The sequence below is a fragment of the Synchiropus splendidus genome, chromosome 1 (assembly GCF_027744825.2).
Source record: "Synchiropus splendidus isolate RoL2022-P1 chromosome 1, RoL_Sspl_1.0, whole genome shotgun sequence".
NCBI classification, from domain to species: domain Eukaryota; kingdom Metazoa; phylum Chordata; class Actinopteri; order Syngnathiformes; family Callionymidae; genus Synchiropus; species Synchiropus splendidus.
The window spans coordinates 66,286,486-66,301,195 of NC_071334.1; the positions used below are offsets into that span (position 1 = coordinate 66,286,486).

At 43.2% G+C, this 14,710-nt stretch overlaps 1 protein-coding gene across 3 annotated transcripts in view; it reads right to left on the bottom strand.

The window, feature by feature from the left end:
- Positions 1-10,323: 10,323 nt before the first annotated feature.
- The window catches only part of LOC128752860 (gamma-aminobutyric acid receptor subunit beta-3-like), a 65,865-nt gene continuing 61,478 nt past the window's right edge, over positions 10,324-14,710 (bottom strand). For all 3 annotated transcript variants that reach the window (XM_053854547.1, XM_053854548.1, XM_053854549.1), the window contains one exon: positions 10,324-14,695. In XM_053854547.1, coding sequence (XP_053710522.1) covers positions 14,324-14,695 — 372 coding nt within the window. In that variant the 3' untranslated portion in view covers positions 10,324-14,323. The remainder of the gene's footprint in view (positions 14,696-14,710) is intronic.

Consider the following 14,710-nt stretch of genomic DNA (forward strand, 5'->3'; position numbering starts at 1 on the left):
TCGCTCATGTATTGAACCAGGTGCCTTCGCAACTGTTTCATCTGAGCTGCTCGGCTGTCATGGAGTGCTGTCAGCTTCTTGAGCAAATATGTATGGAATCTATTGGGATCCTGTCCTGCTCTTCATCTTTGACAGTCTTGCATTGGCCAGTTCTAAGGTCCACTAGCCATTTGCTCTTCCAGTACTTTTCCATCTCAGCTCTTGGTGGGTCTGGCTGACTGCTGTAACTTCCCTGCTACTGGGTCTACATTCAGGCTGGCTGAACACTGTGGTCAGGCTGTTTCGAGTGCTTCAGATATGAGCTTGTCCTTGTACTTCTTTTCTACCCCTTTATTATTCACCATTGTCCACTGTGTTGCCTTTATCTTGGCCTCTAACCATCTCTTCCATGGAGGACAATGTTTCTTTTGTCCAGTTTTGCTCTTGTACCCCAGCATTTCATGGATTACTGTTGCTGTACCGTGCATCAGCTTGTTCGTCTCGGTGATGGTTCATGCAGGGATGGGTCTCACTGTAGCATTCATATGCACTAGTAGATCTTCTGAATGTACGTACTTCACTTTTCACCTTAATCGAGGGTTTTGTTGCATCACATACGTCCCATATATCCCATCTCTCTGGGTTGCTTCTATAACAGTTACGTGTTCTCCGGCCTTGTCCATCTGCGTCTTGTTCCAGTAGCCCATTTCTCATTAGGTTGCCTTGGTTGCCTAGCAACTGATGTGGACCTTGTTGACCCGGGCGACGTCCATGCTGGTATAGCTCTATCATTATTGTGACCCACAAGGTAAAGCCTCAATTTGAGGATGAAGGCTTCAGAATAACTTGGTGATATAATTAGGTTTAAGTTTGGTTAAGAGTCCTGGTTAAGCTTAGCCGCTGGTTTTTGGATGGGTAGGTTCAGGGTGAGAGGCTGGGAACCCCACAAAGATGTGGCGTGACGAACACGTATCACGTGTGCTTATGTGTGTATGTGTACATTATTATGAAATGAGGACAAAAAAAACAATAAACAAGACATGTTTTCACTTGTGAAAAGAAATGAAACATATATAACCCAACTTTATTCATGTCCTCCATCTTTATTTTCTTGTTTTTGTCTTCTCTCTGCTGTCTGCATCTTGAATAGAAGGAAACACGTTTGATATTCCTCACAGTTTGATATTCCCAGCATGGCCGCGCCACCAGTGGTCCTGCACTCATGCTGGTACAACAGTGACCCTAACACTCTCTGCTTCTACCAATATCACCTACACTTTTGCACATTGGAATGACTTGATATATTTCATGATGCCCTGGTGCCGCAGGTGCTAACTCGAAACACTTACACCATGACAGATCCCCACGCTCCATTTTGCTCTGACTCAGGAGGCATCAGTTGATGGACTCATGGCTGGTGATGGTTTCTCACTTGGAGTCAGGGGAAGGAACACAGCACAGGACAGAACCAGTGCACTTAATATGGGTGCTTCAGGTGGATGTCATCAGTTTCCGTGCCTCATTACGCCACATTTTACAAATGCTACTGATATCGAAATAAGCATACTGCTGAATGGAGAGAAGAGAAAACCGCAATGTGACTCCAGGCAATGCCCACCTAGCTGCCAGCAAGTGCTGTTCCCTAAAGCAAGATATTTCAAGATGAACACACACGGCTCCTCCTCACGAGGCCTGTCAGCTTCACCGGCAAAACTTTTGTGGATATGTTTTTGAGGGAACATGTAGAAAAAGCTCACTGGCGGTAAACAGAACACACATCTTGACAAACAGCCCATGGGTCAGTCGATTAACTGTCATCACTGAAAAACAGCAAAAGAAGCTGCAGGCAAACTTCTGTGAAGCCAATTACTCCAGAATTATAAAAGTTGGCTCATGTTTGCTCGCTGAGTGCAGCCTTTTCTCCAAGCATGGAACTAAAATAGCAACATGATGAGTGGATTGGCAGATTGGGACCACCGACCGACTGTGATCTAGAAAATCTGGTCTTTTGGGTGAATATTAAGTCTGTAAAAGGTTTACTCTTCACGTTGAAAGCAGATGGCTGTTGTCATGCGTGACGGTGTTTTCTATTGAACACGTTGACCTTGTGTAGTGACACAAATGAGTCTCCAGAGATGACTGCAGATGAATAACACCAGCTGCACACAGATGCCAGCACGTTCAATTAAACGTGCCAGGTATGTATTCTTAGATTTTTGCTCTTTGCTCAGAGGAAGTATGCTAAGGACTCTCCTCTGCATCCATCCTATCTAGGTCGTGGTACTGCTCTGCGGAAACCCAGGAGACAACTCTTTACCATTATGAAGATTTAGTGTCGTGCCAGTGAAAAAGAAGTTTCCTCTCTTGGGAGTAAAGGTGTCAGTGGGCACGAGATGGATGGAAATAAGTAGTAGAAGCAAGGCTCAAACTGATGCGAGGATCTAGTGTCTTCGGGTGGATAACTAAAACGCTATATCAATGGAAATGAAGCTAAGAAACTCGGAGTCCACAGCATCATGGGTCTGTCCTCCTCCTAGTTTGACATGCTCTGAACAGCTCACTGGGCAGGTGCTTTGCATTCCACCCTTTTGCAACCTAGTGTCTTGGACTATTCCTCATCCGGGCCCCTGTGAGCTGCTCCACGGAGAATAGAAGACACTGGCCTGGTGTCATCAAAAGCACTACATCGCCTGCAAATAGGCGGTGAACACCAAGCCAAACACACTCTAATAAAAGCAGCGCTGACAGAGACCAGCCCATCCTGGTTTGCAGTGACTCATAGTAGATCTGGTTTCACTTCGGATCAAGGACGAGAACACACAAGTCATTAGTTCACTGTTACTACCACGTGGTTGTAGTTGGATCTGTCCTTTTTTCTGCATTGTATTTTTTGTTGTGCCAGTTTGTATACTTCCTCGATTGTTTTGTACCATTTTGTTTGCTGCTGAACGCAAGAAGCCCTGTTTGGAGTTTTGTTTGAGCCAGGGTTTGTTGTATTTTGATTTGGTGTGTGGGCTTGTAAAAGACCTGAACATTTTGAGAAACTATTTTTGTTCATAATTGGTGCCGAGGGTGGCCTGTTGTTTTGAATACATTGTGAAACGTGAGCTTCATTTGGGTTGAATTTTACAAAGCATTGGGACAGGAAAGAGGGGCAGCCATTTGCCATGTGCTACACAGTCTAGACTTGGTACGTGACATCACACAATTGCGCAAGAACACAGCAAAATCATTGACTCATTCAACGACACCTATGTCCCCGGAAATGGTAACTTGATATGTCCGATGCCCATCTGTGACAAGCTTGTTTTGTATCAGATGACATCTCCTTGTTATGCTCTATTTAAATGTAGTTACTTTTGTGTTTTATTTACATTAAATTTCTCACGCCACTTCTCGACCCCCTGTATTCCCGGCCACAAAGTCATGGCTTGTTGCCTGTGCTGCCAGCAAGGCTGACACATTGAGGCTGCAAGTTTAGTAGGCAATTCAAAGTCAACAAATAGTTGTTGTTTTGAAATTTTCGGAAAAAAGAAAATTGTATGCACTTTATCGACTGATTTACTCAATGATTGATCCCCTTGAGTCCAACTGCACGGCACCACACCTCATGTAATAAACTCAAACCTGGGAGACACTGTAGGATTACATGACCTGTCAGGTAGCTTGGTTCCTGTCCACACAGAGACGGACTCAGTCGTATCCACACAGTTGCGGTTTCGCATAGACCTTTCATCCTGCATGGTTCCAGCGTGTTCATTCACCGAATCCAATACCAGACAGCAGTTCAGCAACATAACTGAAACAATGACATCACTGTCCCGTCTGTCTTGGCTTGACATCTCTGCAACAACATCAGACTGCAGAATCCAGCTCATCTGGCTACCTCCGTTCTGCATATTGCAAATATTAGCACTAAATCTCCAGCTACTCTTCCATTATAATGAGCAGAAAAAGATCATTGTAAACACAAACAGGAAGACCTAGTTGTGTGCAACATTCACGCATTTCATGGCATCCGCTAATATTGCATGTCAATTGATTCCTTAGATTTAACAGCACTGATCTAAATCGGCTGGATACTGGCTGCAAACCATAGCAAGCTGGTTGCAATTATAGGACTTGAGAGTTGACTCTGACTCGTGACCAAAGACTTGAGACGTGACTCTGACTGAGCTCTCAGGCAGTGTGTCACGACTCAACTAAATTAGCAGCTCGTTGACTTCCTATGGCCCCAGGAAGTCACCCTTACAAAATAAAAGGCGTAATTGGACATGAGAGGAAACAGTGCGAGCTAATGTCAACATCGAACATTAAAATTGGCGGACACGTCGCCGCTGTTGTGTTTCATGGACTTCACAGAGCAGAGATGCATCATCAAACAGCAGAGTGAGGAGTCGATATATTCCCAATGGTCTCCGAGTCAGTCTTTTGATGCTGGAAGACTTTATTTCTCTCTCCGTCCCTCCTACTCGCTCCCTCCGCTGCCCGCCATGCTGCCGATGAATTAAAAGAAAGTATGTCAGTTGGCAGGCAGCGAAGGGAGAAAGCAAGAAAGAAGACAACATCAGAAAGAATTCATTCAGTGAGTGTCTCTGCTGAATCGTCGCCGCTTCTTGACTTTATTTGGGTCAGCTATTAGGTTTCAGAAGAGCAGCCTGGGTCCATCAGCGGGACAAATATATTGATGAGCGACTTAAGAATCCTGGCCGGGTGTATCGACGGGTGCTTCATTATGGTCAAGCAGCGTTAAACACACTGTATGTAGGAAGTCCCAGCTGAGGTAGCTGCTGTTGCTACGCAACACAAGGCTGTTTGAAAGAACAGCCTTTCAAACAGCCCTCACTGAGAGTGAGAGCTTTTTTTTTTTTTTATCTGATTGAGGGTTACACCTGCTCCCAGCCTGATACATTTCGCTTGGAAAGTGATGGTGTTGTCAAAGTGTTCATTTCAAGTGTTCACTTCACTCAGAATTTGCCCCCCCAGTTTTTAAAAAAACTCCAAACCAGGGGTCTCAATCTCGGCCAGTTGAAGCCCGCAGGATGCAGCTTCATTTTATTATTTTTTAACTTCATAAAGCATTTTTAAAAAACACATAACTTCAAAATAATACTTAACTCTTTAATTCAAAGTTTTCTTTGACTCATCTCCTATAGAAATCACAGGATCAATGATACATTCCCCGTGATACCACTGAACCTGAACATCCAACCAATCCTGCTGTGTACGATGTGTTTCTGGGTAAGACCTACCCAGAAACCAAGAGCTATTATTCATGTTGCAATATGACCAAATCATGCAGCATCAAAACCAAAATATTACTAATGTCATTTTTGACAACGTGATTCGATGACATCAATAGTGATATATTGCAGGTAATGTGTTCAGATGTCAGTAGGCCAGATTCAGGAGCATGACAAGCTGTTCTGGTACCTGGGGTCTGAATCTCGAGGCTCCTTCAGCACCTTCTAGAGGGAAAAAGGGTCCCTTTGCTCGGAGACCTGGGTCTTTGTTGACCTTCCGCACCCTTTACAGACACTGCTTTCCATGGACGTCCTTGATGGCAGGAAGTGGTACCCTGGCAATGCACTGGGCGACTTTCACAACTTAGTGCAGGACCATTTGGTGCGAGGCAGAGCAGCTTACCTTGTCGTCCAGGTGAGATCCTCAGAGATGTGGACTCCCGAGAACACGCCCCACCACCATCCCCGTGATGTGGATGGGCACATGTGGGTCAGCATTCCCCATGAAGTCAACGATGAGCTCACTTCGCTGGATGATCCCCCTCCTTCCTGAAGGCAGTCTTGTTGATGTCTTCGGTGAGGCCAGTCACTGCAGTGTCATCTGCAAACTTGATGATGGCGTTGGAACCAATGACAGGTCTGCAGTCAAGAGTGAGGATTGACAACCTTGTGGTACACCAGTGTTTAAGGTGATGGTAGATGAGCAGTGGTTTTCCAGCTGGACATGTTGAGCCGGGGTCAGTGCAGTAACCAGTTGCACATGAGGCAACTGATGGCTAAGTTTGTGAGTATATACTGTACATACTGATAAGTACATACTTAAACTTATGACTAAAATATTGTAAAATGAGGAAAAAAATAAATAAAATGACATTATGTCCTTAATATATAGCATTTGAAGTCTTTAATATCTGTTATATCTTGGAATATTATATTTTTATTTCTTCATATATTTTGAGGGTAATATTGTTAAAATAAGCCACTTTAATTTCAGAATCTCCAATCGTGATTAATAGCTGTGGGTGGTGAAAAACACACAAAATGACATAAAAAAGTTGGAATGCAAATCGTAATGATTGATTAAAATTTCGAGGTTTCTTTTTATTATGGTCTGACTTCACGAGTGTCACATAAATCTATGTTAAAGACCCATTTATGCTCAATGGTATTTGGCTGCAGACAGAGCCTTTTGTCCGTGCACTGCCTTCATTTTGTCTGTATTTCTGCACGTCACCACAAAGCTTACAGACACAGACAAAACAGAGCAGTGCCACCGGAGTGGCTCTTACCACCAGATATGTAGCTCCAGTGATGTGTAGAAGAGGGTTTTGATTTTCAGAGGCTACGAGATGACACTGTCTGCTAAGTGTCTGGACTTTTACAGGAAATACAATGACACCTCACATGCTAATTTGTGTCTTCATTCTTTAATTTCCTATGAAAAAAAAGTTACTCTGGTGCTCAAAAATCCCCACCAAGCCCCACCCACACGTCCTCATGCAAAGTGGAAGACGAACTGTTAAAACTGCAATCTCCTGGCGTCATTTGGAGCCAGATTATCCACATTTACGCATTTACTATGAGTCCAACGTTACTCATACAGAGCAGCCAGACTTTTTATATGTTGTATAAGTTGTTGTGGTTTTACAAGTGTAAAACAAAAACAACATATATTTATATATTTTTGCGATAGCTGCCCTTTTTTCTGCCTTGAGTACCTGTCCTACAAAATGTTTGTGCATGTGCCTGAAGATAGCCATTTGAAACACTAGAGTTGTCTAAGTTGTTCCACCTGTCTCATGATCCAACCTGGTATTTTGAAGGTGTGGAGGCGGTGAGTGGGATGTTCAGTTGGGAGGCAGCGATGGCTGACAAAGACCTCTTTTCAAGAAAAGGTCTGATGATCGGTTCGGTCAAGAGTCCTGCTTCCGAGTCCTGCCATTACCACCTGGTCTAAACTCTTCAGAACTGCTGAACAGGGATATTTTAGTGAGACTGAGAAGTGCCTCGGTGGGGTTAGAACCTCACTCTGTATTACAAAGGAAGGGAAGATTAAATTCCTGTCAGCCCCTCCTCAAGGGACACATTAAGGTAAAGACACAGGGAAACAAAGTACGCTGAGCTCAGCATTCTTTCTCGTCCTACACCAGAAACCATCTAATATTAATTGTGTTGCTACTTAAACTGATGGAAGGAAATAACCAGTAAATCACCTGCTTAAATGAGCCCCCCGCCATGTGGATGAATATTGTGAATGATATAGGTGATCATCTGGCACAGTGTTGCAAAGAAAAGAATGAAGAGTTACGCATAAATGATTGTGCATCACGAGCCTTTCCTCAGTACATTCAACCTCATTCAGGTTGAAAGCTGGCGTCACTAATCCCTTGGCTCTCTCTCCCCCATTATGATGCATTCATTCAAGTGTTGTATGAACTGAAGACCGCATTCGATAACTAGCGTGTTGTGGTCAGACTAGTTTAGTGACCACTTGCCCGGCTAACAAACTACTTTGAGAATGATGTTATGGTATTATTGTGAGCTCCCAAGTCTGAAGTCAATGAACATGTTGTCGTTTAAATATCATAAATGAACTTTTAAAATAAGCATTGTTCATTCAAGGAATCTAATGAATGAGGTTTTACTTACAATTCAAATTCCTAGTTGTACTAGGAATACATGGGCAACGGTCCACATGCGGCTGCAGGCCCACCACAGAGGTAGAGCGACAGTACATCTGTTTTGGACTGTGAACAATTATGGATCAGTCAATGCAGAACTTGTTGCCTTCCAGACGTCAGAGGTTGGACAACTAATCTCTTTGATCTCTTCGTACAAAAAAAAATACAAACAACAGCTCAAAATTGAACTGCAGACTTTTCCACTGGTAGATTTATATGTTGACCTTTAACGCTTTTCAATCTTCAAGGAAGCTGATGGGATAACAAGGCGCTGGAACTCTCACACATGGACGGCGCGTCGTTGCTTTTCTGAAGTGTCCACTACTCAGACACATCAGCCGCAGCAAAGGTCATGGCCAGTCAGGAGAGCACAATGGCAATTTACTCCCTGATTCATCGCCTCTGTTTTCAGCTGCCAGCCTGGTTGTGGTTGAATTAATGGAGAAATTTTGCTGGTTTCGCCACAAGCCGTTTTTTATCTGCTGTCTGGACCCGAAGACGTGACAAATATGAGAATTATTGAGCTCCCCAGTGGAGTATAAGCAGTTATTCTGGAGGGTATTCATATAAGTGTCTGATATTCTTGTTAGGCTGAACAATGACAAATCTTTTGTTTATTTTGAGAGCTGCTTCAGCGAAAAGAATTTAATTTTGTCTTATGAACGCCACAAGAAGCACATGATACATGGTGCTGCCAGTGGTGTTAACAACTTACTTAAAGGATCTAGTTCAAGGTAAATACTTTTACCTATTTTGAGCTAGAAGATAAAGCTACAAATTTCCAGGTTGATTCACACCACCACTCTTACTACTGCCCCAAAAAACAAGCATGTGACTACATAACAGGTTTTCTCTGCAGGGAGCCCAATATCTTTCTTGTGGGAGTGGAATAGCAGCATCAGTTGAACTGAATGAAAAAGCACCCCAGATTATGATGGACCCCCCTCCACTGTGCCGGGCAGGAAACATCTCAGGTGGCATCTTGTTGTTGTTGTCAGTAACGTTGGAAGCCATCCGGACCATGAAGGTTACATTTTTTTCTCATCAGAGAATAAAACATTTTTCCACCTTTCAATGTCCCATATTTGTTGCTCCTGGCAAAGTCTAAACTGGCAGTTTTGTGGCGCTGAAGAAGACAAAGTCTTTGAATTCATTTTGGGTTTTTGAAATCTTTTTCTCGCAGCTGCCGTCTGATGGTTATTGCGCTGCAGTCGGCACCAGCAGGGGCCTTAATTTGGGTCGAGCACTACCCTGTGTCTTGACGGACAGCCGATCGGATCCTGGAAGGTGTCATTTTTTTGTGTCTACCACTTGACTTTTTTGTTCCATAATGCCAACAGATCCAACCACGCGCTTCTGAGCTTTAGCCATTAGTAGGACATGATCATGTCAATGCCTGACAGAAAATGAGAAGCCTATGGGCTTAAACTTTTGATCAGGTGATAAACAGCCTTTTTCAGTTGACTTATTTTTTTACAAATTTTAGTTGTAATTTTTGGCTCACTCACCCTTCTTGCTTTTGCATATTGTAGCTCTACTTAAAACCTCATTAAGGTCCAAATGTGCAAAATGCGTATTCTTCTATTTTTCTACTAGTCTTAAGATTTGGATCAGGTCTGTATGATTCATTACACACAAATACATATGGTTCCCATTATCTTTAAATTCACGTTCACCCGCTGCTGCGAGTGGTTTTGCTATGCAGCTGCTCCAATAACCAAGATGGTTTTTAAGAATCTGCATTGACGCTAAAGTCAGGACACGCACAGAGTGATGATCGGACAGGGCTGTGTATGCACACAGGAATGAGCTGAATCCACTCATTTCATGTGTTTATAAGTGCATTTATGCCGATTGATGTTGCTGATGTAAACGCAGAAAATAAAGCAGCGAGAGGTGATTGGGAGCCCTGTCAGCGTCCCTCCAGGGAGACCTCAACATGAGGCAAGAAAAACAGTGAAGCTCATTGGTTGAATACAGTTTCTGGAAACAGCATCCTCGTATGTGCAACAAATCGAAAAATATAGTTTGTGTGCCATAACATTCAAATCCAGTTTGTAAAATACTGTGTTGTAGTCAAGGCCAAGACTGAGACCAAGCTGGATTCAGCGCAAACTACTAGTTTGTTCCATGAAAACAAACCCGCTCCCCCTCCAAGAAAATACATCCACTGTTCCTTTTGCCGTAAGAAATCAATGTTTGTGTCTTTATGATTAATTGACTCACCCACCTCAAAGGTCTCGGTCTCGACTCTGTCTTTATGTATGGTGTGGAAACAATTTTCACAACTACATTACTAAATACATCAAATGATATGCTCTTCAGCTCAATTTATATGAGTGCCTTGTCCATGCAGCACGTGCTGTTGTGTTCGTGTCTCGCACACTAAAGGGACAGGTAGACTGGTAGAATGTATATCATTTATTTGATGGCTTAACATGATAGACATGATCTATTGAAAAAGGAAGAGAAACATACAGATATACAGTATAAATCTAAGCCTAAATACATTTTTTGTGGCAGCACAGAACATTTCACATTCCATTATGGGACCAAGGCCATACAACACCTGAAGTCTTGGATGACTCTATTTTTTTTGTTGCTTTTGTGTATTTTTTTCTTTAAAGTAGGCTCACATGGCATAATATCATCTCGAAAACGAGCAGCTCTCATGAATCGCATTTTTTTTTTCTCCAAAATATTCTGTGATGAAGTTCAATGCATGCATGATAAACAAGTATCGAGCAGTATTTTAGCAGTTGAGAACGAGAATGACCAAATAAGAGTAAGCCAGGACTATTTTAAGCTTGAGTGTCTTATAATAATGACTGGACACAACGACCGGTTCACTTTACATAGGTACAAATGTCCTCGTCTATATGCAAAGCAGCTTGAAATATCTTTGGACAAAGTGGCTCTTTTGAACGCTCTCACTCTTTGTAAGTGCATGTGACTGTGAGGCGTCGCTTTGTGCCCAAGATCATAAGTCAAAACATCCATTTTTAGCAACATGACTCGTTCCATTTTCCATATTTGAGCTGTTGCATTATTGGTTCTTGAATTCAGCTCTCATGTGCACGTCGCCCGGTCTACACAGTAGAAAAAAGGGGGCGAGAAACAAGCCGGGGATCAACTAGAGCCCTAAATGAACCAGGGACAGGGTCTGACGGGAAAGTACAGCTGTACAGCAACAATCCAAGAACAATACATTCAGTTTCCTATTCATAGATTTTTGTCAACTGATCCTGACGTTCAACCACAACTTTTTAAATGCATGCAGACACAGATGAAATCCATGATCAAACCTAAAGACTTCTGATGACTGTCAATCAAAAGTTGGAAGCAGAGACCATAGAAAACATTGAATTTCAAACTGTGATGCACCGGCAGGGCGGGCGATCATTTCTGCTTTATATCACTGGCAAGGAGTGAGAAAAGATCCAGGAATTATGTGCATGACCATCACTCAAAACTCGAACTACTATTTTAAGCTTCCTCGACTTGTGACTTTTGACTTGTGAAGCAGCAGAGTGGGTTCCCACGGTGGTTAAATGAGGGCACAGAAGCGATGGACACATTAGCACCCTTTTCCTTGCCCTTTCCTACAGCCATGAACTCTGAGAAAAATAACAATTAAAGCAGAAGAACTTGGCATGGGAGCGAGTATGTATCGAACGCAAGGCTATCAGGTTGAATCCAGCCCGTCGCATCATTTGAAGTGGCCTGCTTGTGCCTATGATGCTCATGGTTGAAATACAATACCAGGTAACACACACAAAACTAGGCCATTCAGAATGCGATGTAGTGACCAAGTGACAGCCTTTAGCCACCAGTTGGCAGTGTTTACGCTTTCTTGACTGAACCGGCTGAAGCCAAAACAAATGGAAACAACTGATGTCAAAACTGATGGCATTTTGACGCGTGCGTTTGGTGTCATAATTCCTCCATGATACTTCGCTCACAAGTCATCTGTCCTTTCAGTTTTGGGTGCAACAGACACTGCCCAGACATTGAAACTAAATGTACTCTCTGGCTGAGGAACATGCTCATATCCTTAAGCAGGGACTGCAGTAGGTGGGCTGAAAGGGAACTTGCCGCACAAAAAAATTAGACCTTAGATTTGAAACACACTGATGTTTCTTTTTGCCAAAACTACAGGAAAATTCAAGCTGTATCAGTTCATGAAAAGCTGGGAATCACCAGAGAGTGAACAATGTGTCAGGGATACACCCCTTGGCCAACTTAAGAAAGAAGTTAGAGCCAGTGACAATTCATTTAGCAGTGGTTCAACAGGTTGGATGAAAGACATTCAGTGCTAGCTGTCCAATGCCAGACAGGTTGTGTAGTTGACCAAAAATGAAGTCCAAGCTAAATCAAGGGACTGTTTACACGGAGGCTGCTGGCAAACTTCCGGTTAAATATAAGACTCATATTTCCTGTAAAGCTTGAAATGTTAACGTTGACCAGGTTGACTTTACTAAGACGGGAGGGCAGCACCTCAGGATACTACTGCTGCGTGCAGTAGCTTTTTTTTCACGTTCTCAAACCTTCTCGATAGACACCTGGTGGTGGTGAAAATTTGAATCATTGATCATTAATAGTAACAGTTCAAACCGATTTGGTACGCTGCCATGAAGAAGGTGAATTGAAGGTCTGGAGTTTGGGAAAGACCTGAGCAGCCGAGCAACGGTTACATCCAGGCTGCCACATCCCCTCCAACCGAACCGGCCTCTCTGGCCTGACCGAAGCTTCTGAAGGAGCCAAACCAGCAAAAACAGAATTTCAACAATTTTCTAAATCTGACGATGAAATTTGGTTTTTAGGCGAGTTAAAATAAGGATTGCGGATTACAAAATTACATTTTCCCAATTAATATTCAAGACATCATTCAATGTAAACTTTAGGCAAATCCAAAAGGCTTCAGCCATTTTCTTGCTGGAAATGTAGTTTCAGCTTCAGTCAGACAAGGAAGTGCCGCGTGCATATGGTCTATTGCTTCGCATGTTGTCAGCTTTAATCATCACGTTCACTGAGGATGCGTGAGGTTTGAAGTCTGACGCCGAAGTTCACCATCTCTTCCTGCCCCTCTTCAACCCGGTCATTTTCTAGTTCATCAGCTCATTCACCACATAAGAATGGGAGTGTTTACATTCTGATGGAGAAATGAATACCAATGGCTCATTATCCTCTCCCTGAAGAATGGATCTAATACATTCAGTGCTTGTATGTGCTTATCATTCGACGTTCCTGTGGGTCGCCTGCCAAACCAACGTTTGCATCACATCCTGGAGTGGCACCATTTGTGGAGATCTGTATCTTCACCTGACACCTCAGCTGTCCTCACACCTTTTTTTTTGCTCTAAATATTCTGACTTTAACTAGCCAGCGTGACCATCACAATATCTTATGACTCTTCATTTGGGGTGGGACACATAGTATATATAATATATACAAGTATTATACACCACTATGTACTTATGTACAGAAGAAATGGGTTTCATTCCTCCAATGAGACTGGACGAAATGTCTTCAACAAGAAACCAAATGATGACACACAGTACAAAAATATCTGAACATTTCCAGGGGTGAGTTACTGTGACGCTCCCAGGATGAGGGTCCTTGGCAGTTGATTCCAGGAGTTGAGTCGAATAAATTTGAGTGCAAATCTGTCATGCAATCACTCGAAGCTGCTGCTGTTGGACGTAAACACTCTGGCAGTTAAAGTCAAAATTTGTGCTTTTTTTTTTCACTGCTAAAATACGCTGTTTTTGTAAGACAGATACTGATATTGTAATTTAGAACCTGAGTCACAACCACTCCATTGTGAGGGAAAAATCCTCAAATTTAAATGATAGTGTTTGGTCACTGAAATAGGTGCTAAATTCTAGGCTACATTTTGACACGATAAACAAAGTGATGAGATAACCGAGGGCGAGACAGATCAGCGGCTGACCAATACGTGCATTAAGTGTGCATAGGGTGCTGACAAAAATACATGTTGTGGATTTCCGTGCTCGTATCTGATCACCTGTGAAGAGTAAATGTGTATCATAACTGATCATTGGATGTGAGGAAAATCAGCTTTTTGTGTATTTGACTTTTTTTGCAAACACGTGATACGTATTCAGTTGCTGGCTTCAGATCTATTTACACGGTGCTAAGAGGGCTAATTTTGGGAAATGAATGTCACAAGTCCCGGATACAGTACACACTCGACAAAATAAAAAGGTTTTCAAAGACTGCAAATATAAAAACGACATTGATGAGAACTTGGTCCACATTTCAGTCTTTCTCAGTCATAGTTTCTCTTGTGTAGTTGTACTTTTAAAGGAGAGAGACACGATTGTGTAGAAAAGCAACAGAAAAAAAGGGAACGAATGAAACAATATGAAGGAAACAACAATCGACAAAATGGTCCATTCAGACATAGTAGAGCCAGTAGACGAGGTTGAAGAGCGAGAAGACGGAGGGGAAGATGATGCGAGACCAGCGGTCGATCGCGTTCACATCCGTCAGGTCGGGGATTTTGATCTTGAGCTGCGAGGATCGCCTCCGCAGGCGGCTGCGCTTCATCTGGGCCGAGCGGTCCAGGGAGTGGCGGCTGGCCGAGCGCGGCCCGATGCCGCCGCTCTGCTTGCGGTACTGGATGTGCGTGGAGGCTGTGTTGTCCAGCTGCACCATGGACTGAGAGTTCCTAATGTCTGCCACGCTGGTGGTGATTTCGCCTCCCGCCACCTCATTGTGGATCTCCAGCGTGGTGAGTAGGATGTTGCCGTGGCTGTGCGGCTCTGCCTAGAGGAACCAGAC